Source organism: Neolamprologus multifasciatus, chromosome 4 (genome assembly GCF_963576455.1).
Source record: "Neolamprologus multifasciatus chromosome 4, fNeoMul1.2, whole genome shotgun sequence".
NCBI lineage: Eukaryota > Metazoa > Chordata > Actinopteri > Cichliformes > Cichlidae > Neolamprologus > Neolamprologus multifasciatus.
Genome location: NC_140442.1, coordinates 32,304,315 through 32,322,558, shown reverse-complemented (window position 1 = coordinate 32,322,558; position 18,244 = coordinate 32,304,315). Strand labels below are relative to the sequence as shown.

General features: G+C 41.8%; 1 protein-coding gene across 2 annotated transcripts in view; it reads right to left on the bottom strand.

Annotated features, from left to right (window-relative positions):
- abcc1 (ATP binding cassette subfamily C member 1 (ABCC1 blood group)) overlaps positions 1-18,244 on the bottom strand; it is a 45,310-nt gene that overhangs the window by 24,356 nt on the left and 2,710 nt on the right. For both annotated transcript variants that reach the window (XM_085156903.1, XM_085156904.1), the window contains exons 3-13: positions 17,153-17,278; positions 16,866-17,003; positions 16,607-16,732; positions 15,951-16,012; positions 15,599-15,730; positions 15,286-15,513; positions 13,192-13,369; positions 12,891-13,052; positions 12,472-12,564; positions 738-941; positions 459-605 (exon numbers count right to left, since the gene is read on the bottom strand). In XM_085156903.1, the coding sequence (XP_085013029.1) occupies positions 459-605; positions 738-941; positions 12,472-12,564; positions 12,891-13,052; positions 13,192-13,369; positions 15,286-15,513; positions 15,599-15,730; positions 15,951-16,012; positions 16,607-16,732; positions 16,866-17,003; positions 17,153-17,278 (1,596 nt within the window). The remainder of the gene's footprint in view (positions 1-458; positions 606-737; positions 942-12,471; positions 12,565-12,890; positions 13,053-13,191; positions 13,370-15,285; positions 15,514-15,598; positions 15,731-15,950; positions 16,013-16,606; positions 16,733-16,865; positions 17,004-17,152; positions 17,279-18,244) is intronic.

Sequence of the window (18,244 nt, the reverse complement as noted above, 5' to 3'; positions counted from 1 at the left end):
GATGTCATCTCTGTGTCACAAAAACTCAGATGAATATTCAAGCACACTGACTATGAGCACAGCGCAGGTGTGCCGCATGGCCAACAAGCCTCTAACAGTGAACAGCTCACTCTGGCACTGCAAACCTGACATGCTAGCCCCGTAAACCGCTTCCTTTCTGTACAGCAGGAGGAAGCAGAGCCACATGGTCAGACTTTTATACAATCACCTTTCTGGATCTCCTTACCTGGATTACTTCCATCAAAACATCCTTGTGATGGTTGGTACTACACTCAGCTTTTAATGCAACAACAAAAACATCCAAGCTTTTACTTAAGGTCCTTAAGCTCATGTATACCAATCCTACCATCCCAGTTTGAGCACTGGCACAGACTGGTGTCCATCTAACATTTTGGTGAAGCTTTCTTTGTGTTTCTTTGTGACGGGATGAGTGTGCGAAGAAGACGGAGGACACACACCTGCACCATGCTGCTAATGACCATCGGCAGCATGTTGAGAGGAAAACGCAGGATGTTGAAGAGTGCGAGCGACACAAAGGCCTTCTGGGCGTCCAGCACGTTCTGTTCATCAATCAGTACGTACACAGCGAAGGTTGACAGGGCCACCTGTGCAGAGATGCAAAAGACAGCGCAATGAGAGTTTCATTAACGACAGTAAAGTGCTGTGTTTGGTTTAACTGCAGCTGCTCGTTGGGATGTGCGTCATGTTTGTGTCGCTCTTTTCCCCGTCACACTTACAAGGAATGGTGCACAGACCCAGGTGAAGGTGGACACCGCCCCCAGGTAGGCAGCCTTTTTCAGGACACGCAGCTCACTTTCACGAATGTCTGACACCTTTCCTTTGAAGGCCAGCTCCCAGGCGTAAAGCTTCAGCACTTTGATGCCATTCAGCATCTCATTCATCAGCTTAATGCGATTGTCTTTACTCTTCATCTGAGCCACCTGCAACAAACACACAACACTGTGCTACAAACAGCTACCAGCTAACAATGTGTGTGTGTGTGTGTGTGTGTGCGCGCGCACATAAATGAAAACAATCACTGTGCTGTCACTCGACACACTCACACACTCTTTAACAGAAATGAACTGGCACCGACATGCTGACCACCCAAAGCATTAACACAGTGCTCTGCAGATTTGAGGCCTGTTATCTACCTCAGTGTTTCCTGTGGGATTATGATATTATTTTATGCCATGTTAGACCCCTAATTAAAGATTGTGAATTATTATGTAGTTTTAGTTTGCATTATGCTCCTGAATTAGAAGAAGGTGATAACTATTACATTTGGTAAACTGATTTGCATTATATTAGACTGTTGATTTATTGTGAATGAATGATATTGTTTTGTGATGCATTATACTGCTGAGTTATAAGAAAATATTGTTCACAGAAAGTCATCGTCTCATTTGTCTGATTAGAAGAGAACAGAGCATACTGCCCCATCTCAGCAGGAGCAGATAAACAGGGAGCCAAGGTTGTAGCTTAGGCGCTGTGTGAGAGAAAGAATGTGAATGTTTAGGCTTTTATGATTAGGTGGGGGCCACTAGAGGCTATAAGAGTTTGATCAAGGCTCCACCATTTCGAGATCTGATGCTGTCTGTTGTATGGTGTCCATCTCCCACGCGTGTGTTCATTAAATCATCGTTTGACTTGACCCGGCCGGACCAGTGTGGTTATTTTGGTTTTCCTCCTGTATCCATTCCCAATATTTGAATCCGTAACAGTTTTGGGGGCTCGTCCTGTGGTATTGGGATGGAAGTTTTGGAGGCTTGGACGGTCCGAGGTGGTCAGACGGGCAGACATTATCCGGCAATCGAACTGAGTGGACAGGCGCCTTTATAAAAGAGGTAGGCACAGGCCTGTTGATTTTATCCGAAGTGTGCTGAATTGGACGATGAAATTAAATGTCTATTCAGTAAAAGTTGCCGGTGGGTGTCTGTTTTGATTTTGATGAAAAATCTCATGAGTTTTGAAACTTGAAGTAAGGTTACAAGTAATAATACTGGGTTAGAGTCCCAAGATAAAGTAATAATACTGAGTTAGAGTCTCAGGTAAAGGTAATAATACTGGGTTAGAGTCCCAAGGTAAAGGAAAATAATACTGAGTTAGAGTCTCAGGTAGTTGGATAGGGAATTGGTCATTTTGTGAGTTAGAGTCTCCATTGGTTTAAAGGATTGCATCTGTGTTGGCCATGTTGAGAGTTAGAGGCTCCATTGTCCATAACGTTGCATCTGCGTCGGTCATACTCTTGTTTTAGAGGGTTGACGGCGGTTTAAAAGTATTATAAATTTTGTTAGAACGGTGGTTAGAGTCCACTAAGAGGCGCATAGCCCGGAGGTTACGCTCCCTCCTGGCCGCGGACGCGCGACCTTGACCTGTCGGCGAACAGGGTTAGTTCAGTTGGTCACTGTGGAGCTTGGGGCACTCCAGAATAACTAGGAGTTCGAGTCTCCTTATCTGCGCTTTTTTGGGCACTTTAAATTGAGGTAGGGACTTTAGAGATGAGGCCAGATACAGTTCGAGTCTGATACTGGTTAATTGATTACAAAAAAGTTGGACTTTCTTCGGTTGGACCCGTTATCTTAAATTTGTCAAAATTGTGTAGGCGCTAAAACTTTCAGGCCTGAGAGTGATTGTAAATATAAGACGTCTTTGTAATATAATATAGAGTTGAGTGTGAAACGAGGCTGTGTGTGACGACAGTGTGCTGCGAGCTATTTTTAGATAGTGTGTGAACATGCAAATGAGGTGGTTGCTGTGAAGCCCACAGAGGACTTCCTGTTTAGCGTGTTATTGAGTTTTATAAGTATGATTTGCAAACAATGATACATGCCTGTAATTAAAACGCTGATTTTGCTGATTACAATATTACAAATAAAGTTTTAAATCACTACGGTGAATGTTTAATGTTTGGCTGAGTTTTGATATGGGAGAGACGGCTTCGCAGCTGCTGGGGGTGAGTGACCGGAAACTTGCATGCCCATAGAAGGCAACTGCCTGACTGTGTGAACTATGCACCAAGAGAGAGAGTAAAATCTAGGCAGATGAAGCGAAGGAATGTTTTCAGAAAAGAAAGAGTAAGTGAATGTTTTCAGAAAAGAAAGAGTAAGTGAATGTTTTCAGAAAAGAAAGAGTAAGTGAATGTTTTCAGAAAAGAAAGAGTAAGTGAATGTTTTCAGAAAAGAAAGAGTAAGTGAATGTTTTCAGAAAAGAAATAGTAAGTGGATGTTTTCAGAAAAATAGTAAATGAATGTTTTAGTCTCTTAATACAGGTGGATTTCTCTCAACCTGGAAACCTGAGTACAGCAGCAAAAGGATAGATTAATAAAATTGGGACGACACACATGCCAAGCTCTGGCTCAAAATTTTACAGTTTGACCTCTCACTTTGTCCATAACCGAAAAAGAAGCTTAAAGGACATCTTCTCCTCCAGTTATCGGTTACCATCACTGGAAATTTTCAGGCAAGTTTTTCACTGAATTGTTTTTGGCACCATGTGTCCCTGAATCTCACAAGCAAGCTCTAATTCCTGGCTGAAGACATGGAATGCTGTTATTTAAGGTGGGAAATCAAAATTTGGGAAACAAAATTAAAAACCACATACAATTGGAGAAATGCCTTGCTTGAGAAAAAAAAAAAAAAAAAAAGTTAAAATAACCCACCCACAAACGCACATACACGCAATGAAGAAACAGCTTACACTCATGAACACGTGAAAATTTTCAAGCAAGGTTAAAGCAGCGAAACTTAACATACACCTGATGTTAAATGATAAAGTTTATCCACTACTAACAATTAAACTCTCTGGGTTGCAGGACAACAACTTGACTTCAAAAAGACAGACACTGGTAAATCACAAACCAGTGATGAAACAACAAATTTAGTGGTTAAAAGAGTCAAATTGTGACATGTGTTCCTGTGATTGATTAATACAAGAGATTACTGAATAAAATAAAATTCCTTTTTTGAATTATTAAACATGATCTTAAGAATTTTAACGTGTACCTGTGTTGTCCTGTCAACTTGGTGGGTTATGAGTTGATTATATAGTGAGAAAAAACAAAAAAAAAAAAAAAGGGGGGGGAGAAGGCTGACACAGGGCCTGGCCCCTCTCTGAATAACATAGCCAAAACAACATTATTTTCAAACAACATCATTTTCCTGTTCGTCTGTTTTTGTTTTGTTTTTGTTTTTTCTCTTTATGCTTAATTACAGGCTGCTTTGTCAGCCCGGAAAGCCGAGGCTGACCTGGACTCCTGCTCTCCCCTCTACCATCTTTGCTCTCCCTTCTACCATCTTTGATGTGACCCTGACCAAATGCTACAGCAGCTGGACTCACAACAACAACCTGAGAATGTCAACAGTGCTGCAGGAAAAAGATCTCATGCAGCGGAGACGGAGAACGTTAAATCCAAGGCCCGTTTCACTACACGGGGGAGATTTCCAGACAGCTTCAGCTGACAGAGCTGTGACGAGACGCCTATTAAGCCCGGATGAAAGGTGAGGCCGAGCAAAAGAATGCTGACCTTAACAACTCTGCATTAAAACTGTGCAGGACAGTGATGGACCAACACGGATGATCGGGCAGCAAAAAGGGCGTGCCAGAGACACGAGGAGTAACTGAGGTCAGGAGGCACCTCAGATTGGACAAAAGCAGCAGAAGAACATAAGCTGAAGGCACAGGTGTCGGGGCAGCCAGGAGCTGACCTCTGAGAAGAGCCGAACAGCAGAGCTGCAGAAGGCCGTGGAGCAAAGCAAGGAAAACATCAATAAACTTCAATCTGACGTGTACGGAAAAGACTCTGAGGTTTCTGCCCTCAGTGAGAGCTCAAGACATCAGAGCAGAAACTGAGCATGGCTCAGGAGGAGCTGGCTGCTAATCGAACCCATCAGTCAGGCTTGGAGTCCCAGATACAGGACTTAAAATCAGGCCGGAGCTTGCTGGAGCAGGAGGTTGTCAAACCTGACGAGAAGCTCCAACACCAGGAGCAAACCCTGAAGGACCTACAGAAGCAAAAAGGGTCAAGTTAAGGAGGAGCTGGACAAGGAGAAGATGCAGGAAACTGGAGAAAAGGACTGCCTCAATTGGGGCCAGAACCAGTATGGAGAGAACTTTGGGCAGCAGCACCAATGGACCCAAACGGACTGAAAAGGGGGAGGGCAGGACCCCAGAGCACGCTTCAGGCCATGGTTTACCCAGAATACCAGAACAGGAAGGTGATGAACACAAACACACACACACACAAACACACACATCTACATACACTGACTCAGAAGCAAGAGAAACACACATATGAACACATATGCACTTGTTGATTGACTGAGAAATGACACACACACATGCACACAAATCGAAATGCTGATTCAATTCACTGAGAAGTGATCCACACACACACACACACACACACACACACACACATGTTTGTGCAATGAAGAGTGATACACACATGCTGCTGCAATGAAGAATGCTTTACTAACAAATGCTATGCTGATACGCAAAATGCTGCACACAAATGTCCAAATACAGAATTTGTTACAGCAACAAGAAGCCATTGATTGTTAATTGGTTAAATGCATTTCATGTCACCCAGAGGGCAATTGTGTAGATTTAGGGGACAGGGTCTGGAGCAGTTTGGTTATGAAAACAATGTCTGTGAGTGATGTCTGTTTATGGCTTAAGGCCTCGACTGAATTGTTTACTGTGCTTCACACAGCCTGATAAGGAGCAGTGGTACAGAGTGAAAATGATGAATTAACGGTGTGAGCCTTATTTCGGAGCGCCACATTTTTGTGATTGAGATTTAATTGAAGGAGGAACACACTAAAAATAAATAAATAAAAATAAAAATAATAACAATAATAAAATATAAAATAAAAAGAAGAAAAGGGGGCCAGCCCTCGGATTTATGTAAGCATCCTACATGTATTTAACACAATTGCCTCAGGCTTTAAAGATTTGTATAAAATTCAACAGGAAATCATAGCTTCCCTGTATTTCCTACATTGTTGGCAGGCTGGTGAGTGCTTTTGCTCCACAGTAAGAAGGTCCTGGGTGCAAGTCCACAGTCTGGCTAGTTTGCAGTGGTTTCTCTCTGGGTATTCTGGTTTCCTGCCACAGTGAAAAGTCATGCAGCTGTTAGAGCTAGGTTAATTGATGATTCTAAATTATCCGTGAATATAAGTGTAAATGGTTGTTTGTTTCTAGGTGATAGACTGGTGACCTGTTCGGGGTGCACCCTGCCTCATAACCTATAACTTTAGAGTTATTTCCCAGCCCTCGTGCAATTCGGATAAAGATAGGAGGATGGTAGTTGTTGTAGACCCATTCAATTTTTATGGTAATCAGAATTTAGACTTTGTTGAACCGTAGGCAATATGAAGACAACATGTAGTATTTAAGGGACCAAGTAGAATTTGGATAAAAGTTATTGAATAGTGTTGAAATAAAATGACAGAATTGTGAAGGATTAAAATATTCCAGGAGCTCAACTTACTCCATATGAACATGTCTTAATCGTGTAATATGAACTCAAAATGCACAGGTTTACTGAATATGAAAAGGTTGTGTTGATTTAACTCAGTTGTTTAAGTTTCTACCAAAGCAAAACATTTGTGTGCAACTAGTGTCCACTATTGAATCAAATAAGTCCAACATGTTTTTGTCAGTGCAAAAAGAAGTTACGGTACCTGTATGCTTACACAATATTGTCCCGGGACGGAGAAAAACTTTCTGGTGAAGTTTTGGTTGATTTTGGGTTTTGCTTAACACTAGGTTGATTTTATCAGTGAGGTTTGGATTGTTTTCTTCCTCTAAGAGAGAGAAAGATGGTTTTATGCTTGGACATGTTTCCAACGGGCCCCAGTATTTGTTATTATATGAGTATTTTATTGGTTACGTTTGTCTTTGCTTTTGTTACAGTGCACTGAAATAAGAACATCTGAGAGGAGTGATCCACCGGTGGTGATATTTTGGTATTTTGTGAGTTCCTGATTTAACAAATCAGCTCTTTAATCCAGGCCTGAGAGATTGAACTTTAAAGCGCTATAAACATTCTTACTGAAAACAGTTGCAAAGTATTTTTCTCCATGATTATAATGGGCTCTGGAGAAATTCACTTATATGGGACATTGATCACATGAGAAGTCCTGAACCTAAAAGGATTGCAGCGAGTCAATCCAGTCAAAAAAAAACCACAAAAAAAACAAGGAACTGTTTTCCTTTAAAATGATGACGTCATCTTGCTGGTGATGGAGGCTTGATTAGGTTGCGTGTGAGACTCCATTATCAGCAATATTTGGTATGAATGTGTGTGAATGTATGCATGTGACTGGACTGTGATGGACTGACGACTAAATGTTTAAACTGACTTGACACTGAGACAAAAACGATACCGACTTTAGGATTAGTAAATGTCCACAAACAATTCACCCAGCCTGTAAAAGAAGGGTGGATGTTTTGTCTCGCTTTGTTTTGTTTTTGCAGGAGTAGGAGGACAGAGACTAGGGGGGGAGGCTGTAGCTTCACATGAGTGTGAACTGCAGACTTAACCCTTTGGTTGCTAATTTTGAGCTACTGATGTTTCCATCAAGAAAATTGTGTTTTATTGGCTGTGTTTCGATTAATGCAGCACATTATATTGTTGGGAATGTTAAATGCTAAAGTGAAGAGAAGCTTTGATTTCACTCAAGACTGAACATGTTATTATTAACCATAGCAGGCCACTGAAAAAAAAAAAAAAAAAGCCAATTAATTTAGATAGAAAAAGTCAAAAAACTCTACTGATGTCTATGAATAACAGGGGAATGATAGACTTGTCACATTCAAAATATAGATATGTAATGACAAACACTGGTCCACGTCATTTAGGTTCTCCATTGAAATAGTCAATAATTTAGAAAAGTAAGATAGAACCGACAGACAGGGGCATGTGGTGCTGCACAAGAATAAGAGCAAAATAAAGAAAAATTAAAATGTACCATTACACTCAGAGGATCAATATGAAATTCAATATATGCTAATTTTGTATGAAGTACGTGACTGATAACTGTTCTGTCCTGAGCTTTTGTTTTTACAGCGCCCACTTGACCACACCAACAGTTTCTCGCCACCAAAAGCGGGTACTTGCAAAGAATAGGGAGGAATATCATCAGAAGTGGGAAAGGTAAGCCCCGATGGGGGTGATAATGTAACACACCCAAAGAAAGATTTTAGGTCTGACCAACCGTCTCAGTTGTGGGCAAAACGATGACAGTCAATAAAATTCTAAAAGATAATTTAGTGACAAAAATATCAAGAGATAAAAGATAAAACAGTCCAGTGTCCCATTCAGGAATCAAATAAAAACACACAGTCCCAAGGCTAGAGTCAGCTATGCCACACGGCTAGTTGCACTCCACATGTTGCCTTGAACAGGGGTAGAAGTTGTCCTTGGAGACCCACTACCCTGAAAGCATATAGCCAGTGATCACTGAAACCTGTGTAACTATGCTGTCTTTAGGCTGTGGCATATAATAGGCCCTGGCCTGCACAGAGAGACAAAATGACACGTTGAGTATAAAATTCATAGCGCAAAACCCATTAATCCCAAAAATATCAGATTATCACATTACATACATGCACAGAGAGACAAAATGACACAGCAGTGTTTGTAGTGTGGGCTATAAGTAGACCAGTGTATCAGTGCAATCAAGTACACCTGCCTGTAATTAGTCAAACCGAATTCCAGCCATTGGCTAACCAAAAATGTGACACACACACAAAAAACCACTCCCAACCCAGTGCAACTTGACACAATAATATGGAGCTGAATTAACACAGGCACACTAGTCTACCATGTTACAACAACACCATTAATTTCACGTATGGTCAAATTCTTAAAACTTGACCCCAAACATGAAAAATTCTTCAAACATTTAGAGACAGAGTGGAGTTCTAGATAAACATAATGTAGCAAACCACATAAGGATGGAGCGTTGGAATCAATAAGATGGTGAAATAACATGCAGGAAAAATGTTGATCATGTTGATTATGTTTATTCCAGTGTGCAGGGATTGGCTAATCTGACCAGGAAATGTTATAAATGGATTCTCGGAACAATCAGCGTTAAAATCACCTTTGACAGTCCAGACTAAGATGGCGTTGGACATGTTCAGGGCGGAAAAGGGTTGGTGTGACCAAGGTGTGGTTTGGCTTGTTGTATGTATATTTCATAATGATACAGCTCTGGATGGACCAGTTACCAGGGCATGGAAGGAGGACAGACTCATTAAATGAGGAGAAGGAATTTTCTGGGATTGGAGATCCTGTGGGTGAGTGGTTGACTAAAAGCATGCATAAAAATAAAAGCTATCTTTTGTTATTGATTGGTAATAGATTGATAATTGGCCACATTCACAGTTGTATTGACTTGTTGTGGACGTAGTCTACTTCATGTTTAAGCACTCTAATTAACAGATTGAAAATAGTGACATTAAAGGAAGAATATGCAGCACCACCCTGTCAGATGCCAGTGCCGGTGGGGCTCAGTGATGAATCAGGTGAGCTTCATGGCTGAATCAAAACATAAAGGCCCCTGCTGTGGTCAGTAAGGGATAAAAAGGGTGTGTTTTACTGTTATTTTAGCATCAGCATTATTGTTACATCAGAATCAAATAACAAGCATTGCATTGAACATTTATTGAAGCTATTGACATATTAACATTTGTATTACAGTGATTGTTATAACCCCATGTTAATCTTCTACCTACAGGTGTCAAAAGTAGTCAACAAGTTCATGTTGAAGTGAAGTTCATATTACTACAGGTTTTGTTTGTAGACAATTGTGAAGACGCAGGCTCTGGGCGGAGCCAGGTGTTGGACAGATCTAACATGACAATTAAATTGATTTCATTCCCTAACACAGAATAACAAGACTGGAGCAACGACACTGGATAGGAGAAAGTCTGATACTTTCTAAGATATGAGCTCACTAACCTTTTTTAATTTTCTAGCTTAATTGAATGGACACATGTTAGAATTAGAAATGGCTAATTTGTTTTTTATGTCTTTTATTAGAATGAGTGGTTTTAATCATTTTTATACATATCTTGCAAATGTGCTTATAATGAGTTGGCACTCGGTTTTTTGAAGGTCATAAGCTTCGTTCGGCGATAGTCCGGACTGATAAAGTGTAAGAAATGCCTTGAGTGCAGCGGGCTAAATGCAAACACGCTTACACACACATACACTAAATTAGGATAAGTCCTTGGGACATTCTGAATATTCTAAACAAATTCTGAATCACCAAAAGATCAGTAGACAGCAACATTAGATTGTTAGAGCTAGGAAGAGAGGTGTTTTGGTTTTCTGTCTCTTACAGAGAAAGGAACAGACACCAGACGAGGTCACAGATATACGAGGATCCTTGGCAGCAGAGACAGTTACGGTGACTGCGGAAACATCAACTGGGTTCAAGTGTCATGGCATTTTGGGCTCCAGTTAGTCACCTCAAAAGGATGGATCCCATAAACACAGCAATAATCATGAAGGGGTTGACGGAAATCCAGGAACACCACACCAACGACGTTCGAGAGGCTGTTGGTCATAAGGAGAACACCTTTCTGTTGCTTTTCATGGGGAACACAGCTGTGATCCCAGAATACACAGATCATTGTTTGAAATCGGGGCAGAATAATCCCCTGATCTGTGCAACGACTGAAGGGTTGTCTAACCCCTGATGTTGAAGGAAACAAGAGCCGAGGATCACCCGACTGGAAGACACTGGTGCCTACAGCCATAAAATAAAGGTTAAAAGCTCCTCGGACAGAGGTTCTAGTCCGAGTACGTTTGGAGGGTATAAGGTAGCACCAAAATAAAGCTGTGGGAGAACTGGGGAGTGATGGGAGTATCATCTGTACCTACTATTGTTGTTGTAATAAAAGTTTTTCTTGCATCTGAACTGCGTAAACACAGAGGTCATCTCACATATGGTTCACCCAACAGGGGGACAAAAGGCCTCAGGAGTAAGAAGAAATGAACCCGGCAACACTAGATTGCAGGGTGTAAGTGAGCTCTTTATGTCTAAAGAGCTCATCAGGGGGAATTGTGGGATTATGATATTATTTTATGCCATGTTAGACCCCTAATTAAAGATTGTGAATTATTATGTAGTTTTAGTTTGCGTTATGCTCCTGAATTAGAAGAAGGTGATAACTATTACATTTGGTAAACTGATTTGCATTATATTAGACTGTTGATTTATTGTGAATGAATGATATTGTTTTGTGATGCATTATACTGCTGAGTTATAAGAAAATATTGTTCACAGAAAGTCATCGTCTCATTTGTCTGATTAGAAGAGAACAGAGCATTCTGCCCCATCAGCAGGAGCAGATAAACAGGGAGCCAAGGTTGTAGCTTAGGCGCTGTGTGAGAGAAAGAATGTGAATGTTTAGGCTTTTATGATTAGGTGGGGGCCACTAGAGGCTATAAGAGTTTGATCAAGGCTCCACCATTTCGAGATCTGATGCTGTCTGTTGTATGGTGTCCATCTCCCACGCGTGTGTTCATTAAATCATCGTTTGACTTGACCCGGCCGGACCAGTGTGGTTATTTTGGTTTTCCTCCTGTATCCATTCCCAATATTTGAATCCGTAACATTCCCAACCACTGCGCCGTGGCATGTAGCTGTGCCGTGGAGGTTATCTGGTTCCACCTGATTGGTACTCTAAGCGACGGGCATGAGTAACGGGCAGCAATGACATTTTCTTCCACTAGAGGGCAGTACAACCACTGCTCTAATAAATGTGTTGCCAACTAAGTAAAACAGAAGAAGAAGAACTTAAATAATAGTCATGCTGTGAGACGATGTTTAAAAAGAAAAGTGTTCAGTCTGACCTGGTGGAGAAAACTCGACCCAGATGAAGCATGAGTAGTGGTCAGAAGGAAGCAACAAAGGTATACTGGGGACAAATGAGCCAGTTCTGCTATATTTGGTGGAAGAATGATCCGTATGGTTTTGACATTTTTCTTTAGTGGTGTGCTGCGGGACTTTTCTAATGTGAAATATGAACCGTGCCTCCAAAAGGTTGGGAAACACTGAAATGTATAATTATATCAAATGTATGTATTGGGAACTTGTCCATTATTTAATGGAAAATGTGGTAACTCCAGTAAAGTCTGACATGGATGTGCATCCGTCCCAGGATTGGGTAGATATGGCGCCTAGAGCCTATCCTAGTGTTCCCAGGCGAGATGCCCCCTGGAGCCGCTCCCAGTCTGTCATGGGGCTAACACAAAGACTTTCACACAAACGTCCAATGATGCATGAAGCAGGAGCACCGAGCATGGGGACATGCAAGCTCCACACAGAAAGCCGCCACATGGCTGAAGGATTGAAAGCCAGCCATAGTTATAATAACAGTAGAGCATGAAAATGTAAGGAAGGTGTATACGGGTGTAGGGTGTGGGGATAATAACACTAAAGTCCCACCTGGTAAGCTTTGGTTTTCATTGCAATTACAGCATTAACAGGAACCATGAGGACCATCACAGCCACTCCAGCCAGCACAGACGGGCCCAGGTTCTGCACACATGACAAACGGTTTCAGTGTGAGTCTGTGGGGCACAGTGTTATTCACACTAGTGGAACCATCCTTCCACGAGCAGAGCGACACTTTAAAAACAGATTTTGTTGCACTTTATGGAGAAACCAGCTGTAACTGACGAGCATTGCATGAAACATCATCTGGACTCCCTCCTGCACGGGAACAATCAGGCTTCGCTGCCCAAGCCTCATGAGCCGAGCCAACACACAATAGAATGTTTATTTTCTTTATATTGAAAGTTTGTAAGCAGCATTAAACATTTGATTTTAAAAATATATTTAAAGTTTAGTTTACTTAACCTGACCTGCCAAAGAAAGTAGAGGGCCAGGACCACCTGCAGCGGAGCAGACCATATCATGTTGATGTATGTGATGAGGTCCATGAAGCGCTGCGCGTCCACTGACATCAGGTTGACGATTTCTCCCACTGTAGAGGCTCGCCGTGCCGCGCTGCTGATGACCAAGGCCTGAGGAGCAGATGAAGCGATGAGATGGAGGCTTTTCAGCAAAAGCAACCAGTGATGGACAGAATAACAGTCACATTTATCAACCTTCATCACGAAGAATCTAAATTGCTCTGAAGAAGCACTGGTGTTTGTCCGTTACCTTCCTATAGACGGCTCCGATGACTGCAGTGCGTAAGCGCATGCCTGACACAAAGCACACATGAAAGTACTTCTGCAGGATGAGCGACTGCACGGAGGTGCAGACGAAGAGCAGAGCAGCGTAGAAGTAGCCCTGCCAGGAGGGGGCGCTGGAATCATTGACAAACTGGATAAGCAGTCTACAGAGAAACAGGAAACAAAGGAACATTGAGCACGTGTGCTGCCCCTCGGTCCTTAACTGCATCGTGTATTTATGTAGCAGAAAAACACGGAGCAGCCCAAAGCAATACGTCGCACTGTCTACTGTGTTTGTCACCACTTCCACACCTAGAGTCACCATGTAATCAAATCCATTTATTTATACAGCACTTTCCACAGGATAAAACCACAAAGTGCTTCACAGTAACATAAAAACAGAGATACATAAAATAAATTAATAATCAAACACAGCACAAATCTAATTAAAAGATAATCTAAATAAATGAGTCTTAAGCTGCTTTTTAAAAGAATAAATACAGTCAAGTCAAAGTAAAGATGGAGGGAGAGCATCCCACAGCCTGGGGGCCACCGCTCTAAACATCTATCTCCTCTGGTTTCAAAATATGTTCGTGGGACTACCAACAGCCTTTGATTAGAAGATCTCAGGCTGCGAGTGGGAGCGTGGGGTTCTACAAGATCAGAAATGTAAGCAGGGGCATCACAAGTGAAAGCTTTAAAAGTCAGTACCAAGATTTTAAAATGAATTCTGAAGTGTACTGGAAGCCAGTGTAATGAGCGTAACACTGGTGTAATGTGCTCTCTTTTTCATGTCTTAGTTAAAAGCCTTGGAGCAGCATTCTGGACTGACTGGAGACGGTCAAGATTCCTTTTGCTCAAACACAGAAAAAGGCTGTTACAGTAATCTAAGCGAGGTGAAATAAAAGCATGAATATATTCATGCTTTTATTTTATTTCATTTTATTTATTTATTTTATTTATTATAATGTTATAACCATGGTTATAACATTATAATAAATAAAATGAAATAAAATAAAAGCATGAATATATTCATGCTTTTATTTTATTTCATTTTATTTATTTATTTTATTTATTATAATGTTATAACCATGGTTATAACATTATAACCATGTTATAACCATTATAATGGTTATAACCAAATAAAAGCATGAATATATTCATGCTTTTATTTGGTTATAACCATTATAATGGTTAAACCAAATAAACCATTATAATGGTTTAACCAAATAAAATAATGGTTTGGTTTAACTTTAATAATGGTTTAACATTTATTTGGTTTAACTTTTATAATGGTTAAACCAAATAAAAGCATGAATATATTCATGTTTTTAATAACCATTATAACCATGGTTATAACCATTATAACCATGTTATAACCATTATAACCATGTTATAACCATTATAACCATGTTATAATGGTTATAACCATTATAACCATTATAACCATGGTTATAACCATTTCTAACTCAGATTTAGACAAAGTTTGCAGTTTGGAGATGTTTCTTAGCTGAAAAAGGCAGTTCCTAATTAACTGGTGAGCGTGTTGTTGTAGGGACATGGCAGAACCAAAGATCACACCACCTGAGTCTCGGCTGAACAGATGAGCCGAGAGAACCAAGATGCTGTTTGATTAGAGATATCTGATTGTTGGGGGCAATAATTGAATGTTGGTCTTTCACCAGCTGGTTCACATTTGCAGCTCTTAGATTTTGTGTTCAGTTCAGAGCACCCAGCCTTCTTAGGGTAACTGAGTGGGTGCTCCACAGGGGGATGCTGTAGTCCCACTGGGAGACCTGACGGTGAAACCTGGAGGTGGAGTCCTATCAGGTTTGGGTAGCCCGTTGATGGGAACGGAGCGCCAAGCGGAGCTCGACTTGGCGCTGAGCAAAAACGTGTGTGGGAGGAGTTTGTTGAGGCACAGCAGTCCTGGCAAAGATATATTTAGGGCAACAGACGGGCTCTGATGGGTTTTCCCGATGATTTAAACAATTAAAGCTCTAGAGCGTGATAAATGCACGCTGCAACTTCAGACAGACGACTCAATGTCATCTTATCAAAGGGTCTACAGTTTCCTCACCGCAGGATCTCAGGGCCAACAAACATCAGGATGTCCTGGATTAATTTATAGATACAGGAGATGAAGAAGTAGGGCCCAAACGTGAGGCACAAGGCCCACAGCAGTGAGGGCTCTTTATTCTTCTTTTGAGGTCTCAGAATCAAGATCTCAGACTCTTCCACAGCTTGGCGCTCAGGGTTTTCACTGTGGGGCGCTCGCTTGGACGAGTACAGCATCCTCTCCTCTGACCTGTGAAGAGGAAAGAGAAATAACCTGGCTGCATGTTTCCCAAACAATCTGCATTTGTATAAGGAAGTTTGATCCCTTTCCTGACCTTTTAAATTTTTGGCACTGTGTGTTCCAGCGTTTGACCAGCTGTGGGACGACTCTGTGGGAGCAGTCCTCAGCGTTCAAGGACCACAGGTCCTTCTCCTCCAGTGGGCGCCTGTAGCCTGTCATCATCAATCTGGTGGAGAGGTTAGGACAGGTAGGAGGATGAAACACAAACATGTAGAAGCTCAATGTGCAGTAACGTTTCCAGAAAGCACCAAAGGCCCATGTAGAAGTTTCAATACAGAAGACGTCTTGTCTTAAATATCAATAAGAATAATCTTTAGAGACCAATATGAGATTTTGTTACACAGAAATAAGAGCACGTTCACTGGAGTGGAACGGCGTGTTCCTACCTGGTGATCCACCAGAAGGTTATTCTGGAGAGGAAAGACGCTCCAGGCTCAGGGCACGGATTCTACAGACAAACATCGTGCAGTTACACACAAATGATGAGCTCAGAAGACACTGATGCAGCAACGCTTTCACTGTACTACCAAAAGTATTCGTCTTTCTCCCGTCACACATCACATTCCCGATCCGTAGGTTTAACATGATGCCGGCCCACCGTCAGCAGCTCTAACAGCTTCAACCCTTGACTCTGCACAAGTGTCAGGAGTGTTTATGGGAATCTTTGACCGTTGTTCCTGAAGGTCAGACACTGACGATGGATGAGAAGGTCCGGCTCACAGTCTCTGCTAATTCACCCCAAAGGGCTTCTGCTGAGGTGGACTCTGAGTTTGGTGTGGAAGAACCTGACAGGCCTGCACACTCGTCTTTATGGACCGGTGCAGTCACGTTGGAACAGGAAGGGGCCATCCCCGAACTGCTCCCACAAAGTTGGGAGCATCAAAATGTGCAAACTGTCTTGGCACGCTGAAGCATTTAGAGTTCCAGGAACAAAGGCCGAGCTGAACTCGGTGATTCGGAGGGGTAAGCGAATACTTATGGCAATATAGTAATCTGAGTATAAATGAGTGACAAGGAAAGAAGATTTGTCAGGCAGCCTCACAGAGTCTTTAACTTCCCGGGAAAAGAGGGGTGGCTGGTCGGTCAGGCTGGACAGGAACAGAGCAATCAGCAGCAGAGCGTAGTAGATGTAGAAGGTGGTGTACCTCCACACACACACTGTCTGAGGCTGCACAACAAGAGGATGTTTTTAATCAAACAACCTTATTTTGTTTATTTACTACAACATCAGTTCAATTAGTAACCAGTTATTTATCATCATGTAAGTAAAGTGAGTGTAGTCCTGCTCACTGAGCACCAACCTGCTCCAAGGCCTGGAAGACCTTTGACCTGAAGGTGACAGTGGCACACAGCAGCGCCAGCAGCCAGTAGATCAGCATCACGCCCGATGACTGAGCCCCCTTCATCCGCTCATAGTGGATTAACATGACAGCCAACAGCTGCGGCACAAGCAAATATTTTTATGTACTAAAAGAAATAGTCTATTTAGTTTTTACAGCATTTATTAAAGAGCATAAATTTAAGAGTTAAGTGAAAAAAGAAAGACTACCCTAAATAACAGAATACATGTGACGGGCTGGATGCTCACCATGGTGAGGCCCAGGAAGGTCGGGCTGACGAGGCGGACAGGTGCTGGGCTGCTCACATGACTCCTTTCCCAGAAAGAATAAAAGACATCTGACCAGCAGATAATCCAAAGTAAAAAGCCAACAGCCTGTGGAAACAAATCGCTCCTGGATTTAACACTCGTGTCATCAATATTGGTTTAATTCGTTGGTAAATACATTTGGTATCTTGTTTATAGACATATGACCGACATCTCCCACAGTTACAGTCGTGACAAGTGGAACCAACCAATGAAACTACAAACACACCGTTCAGTCACTGTCATTAAAACAGTTTAGATTAAACTGTGATCCTTGATAATAATATCTTTGGGTAGCAGAACATCAAATGTTTAAACTGTGAAAACACGCAATTAAAAAATAGATAATGTCATTATGACTGATAACAGCAATATAATTACTAACATCAGAGCTGTAGCAACATTTGGTACCAGTCAGGTTACCTGGTAACAGGTCAGTAACACGACTGTCCTTCCTCCTGGTTAGGACAGGCCCAATTCAATTCAATTCAATTCAATTTTATTTATATAGCGCCAAATCACAACAAATGTCGCCTCAAGGCGCTTCATAGATACAGAGAAAAGCCCAACAATCATATGACCCCCTATGAGCAAGCACTTTGGCGACAGTGGGAAGGAAAAACTCCCTTTTAACAGGAAGAAACCTCCGGCAGAACCAGGCTCAGGGAGGGGCGGCCATCTGCTGCGACCGGTTGGGATGAGAGAAGGAAGACAGGATAAAGACATGCTGTGGAAGAGAGACAGAGGTTAATAACAGATATGATTCAATACAGAGAGGTCTGTTAATACATAGTGAGTGAGAAAGGTGACTGGAAAGGAAAAACTCAATGCATCATGGGAATCCCCCGGCAGCCTACATCTATTGCAGCATAACTAAGGGAGGATTCAGGGTCACCTGGTCCAGCCCTAACTATATGCTTTAGCAAAAAGGAAGGTTTTAAGCCTAATCTTAAAAGTAGAGATAGTGTCTGTCTCCTGAATCCAAACTGGAAGCTGGTTCCACAGAAGAGGGGCCTGAAAACTGTGAGCGACCCA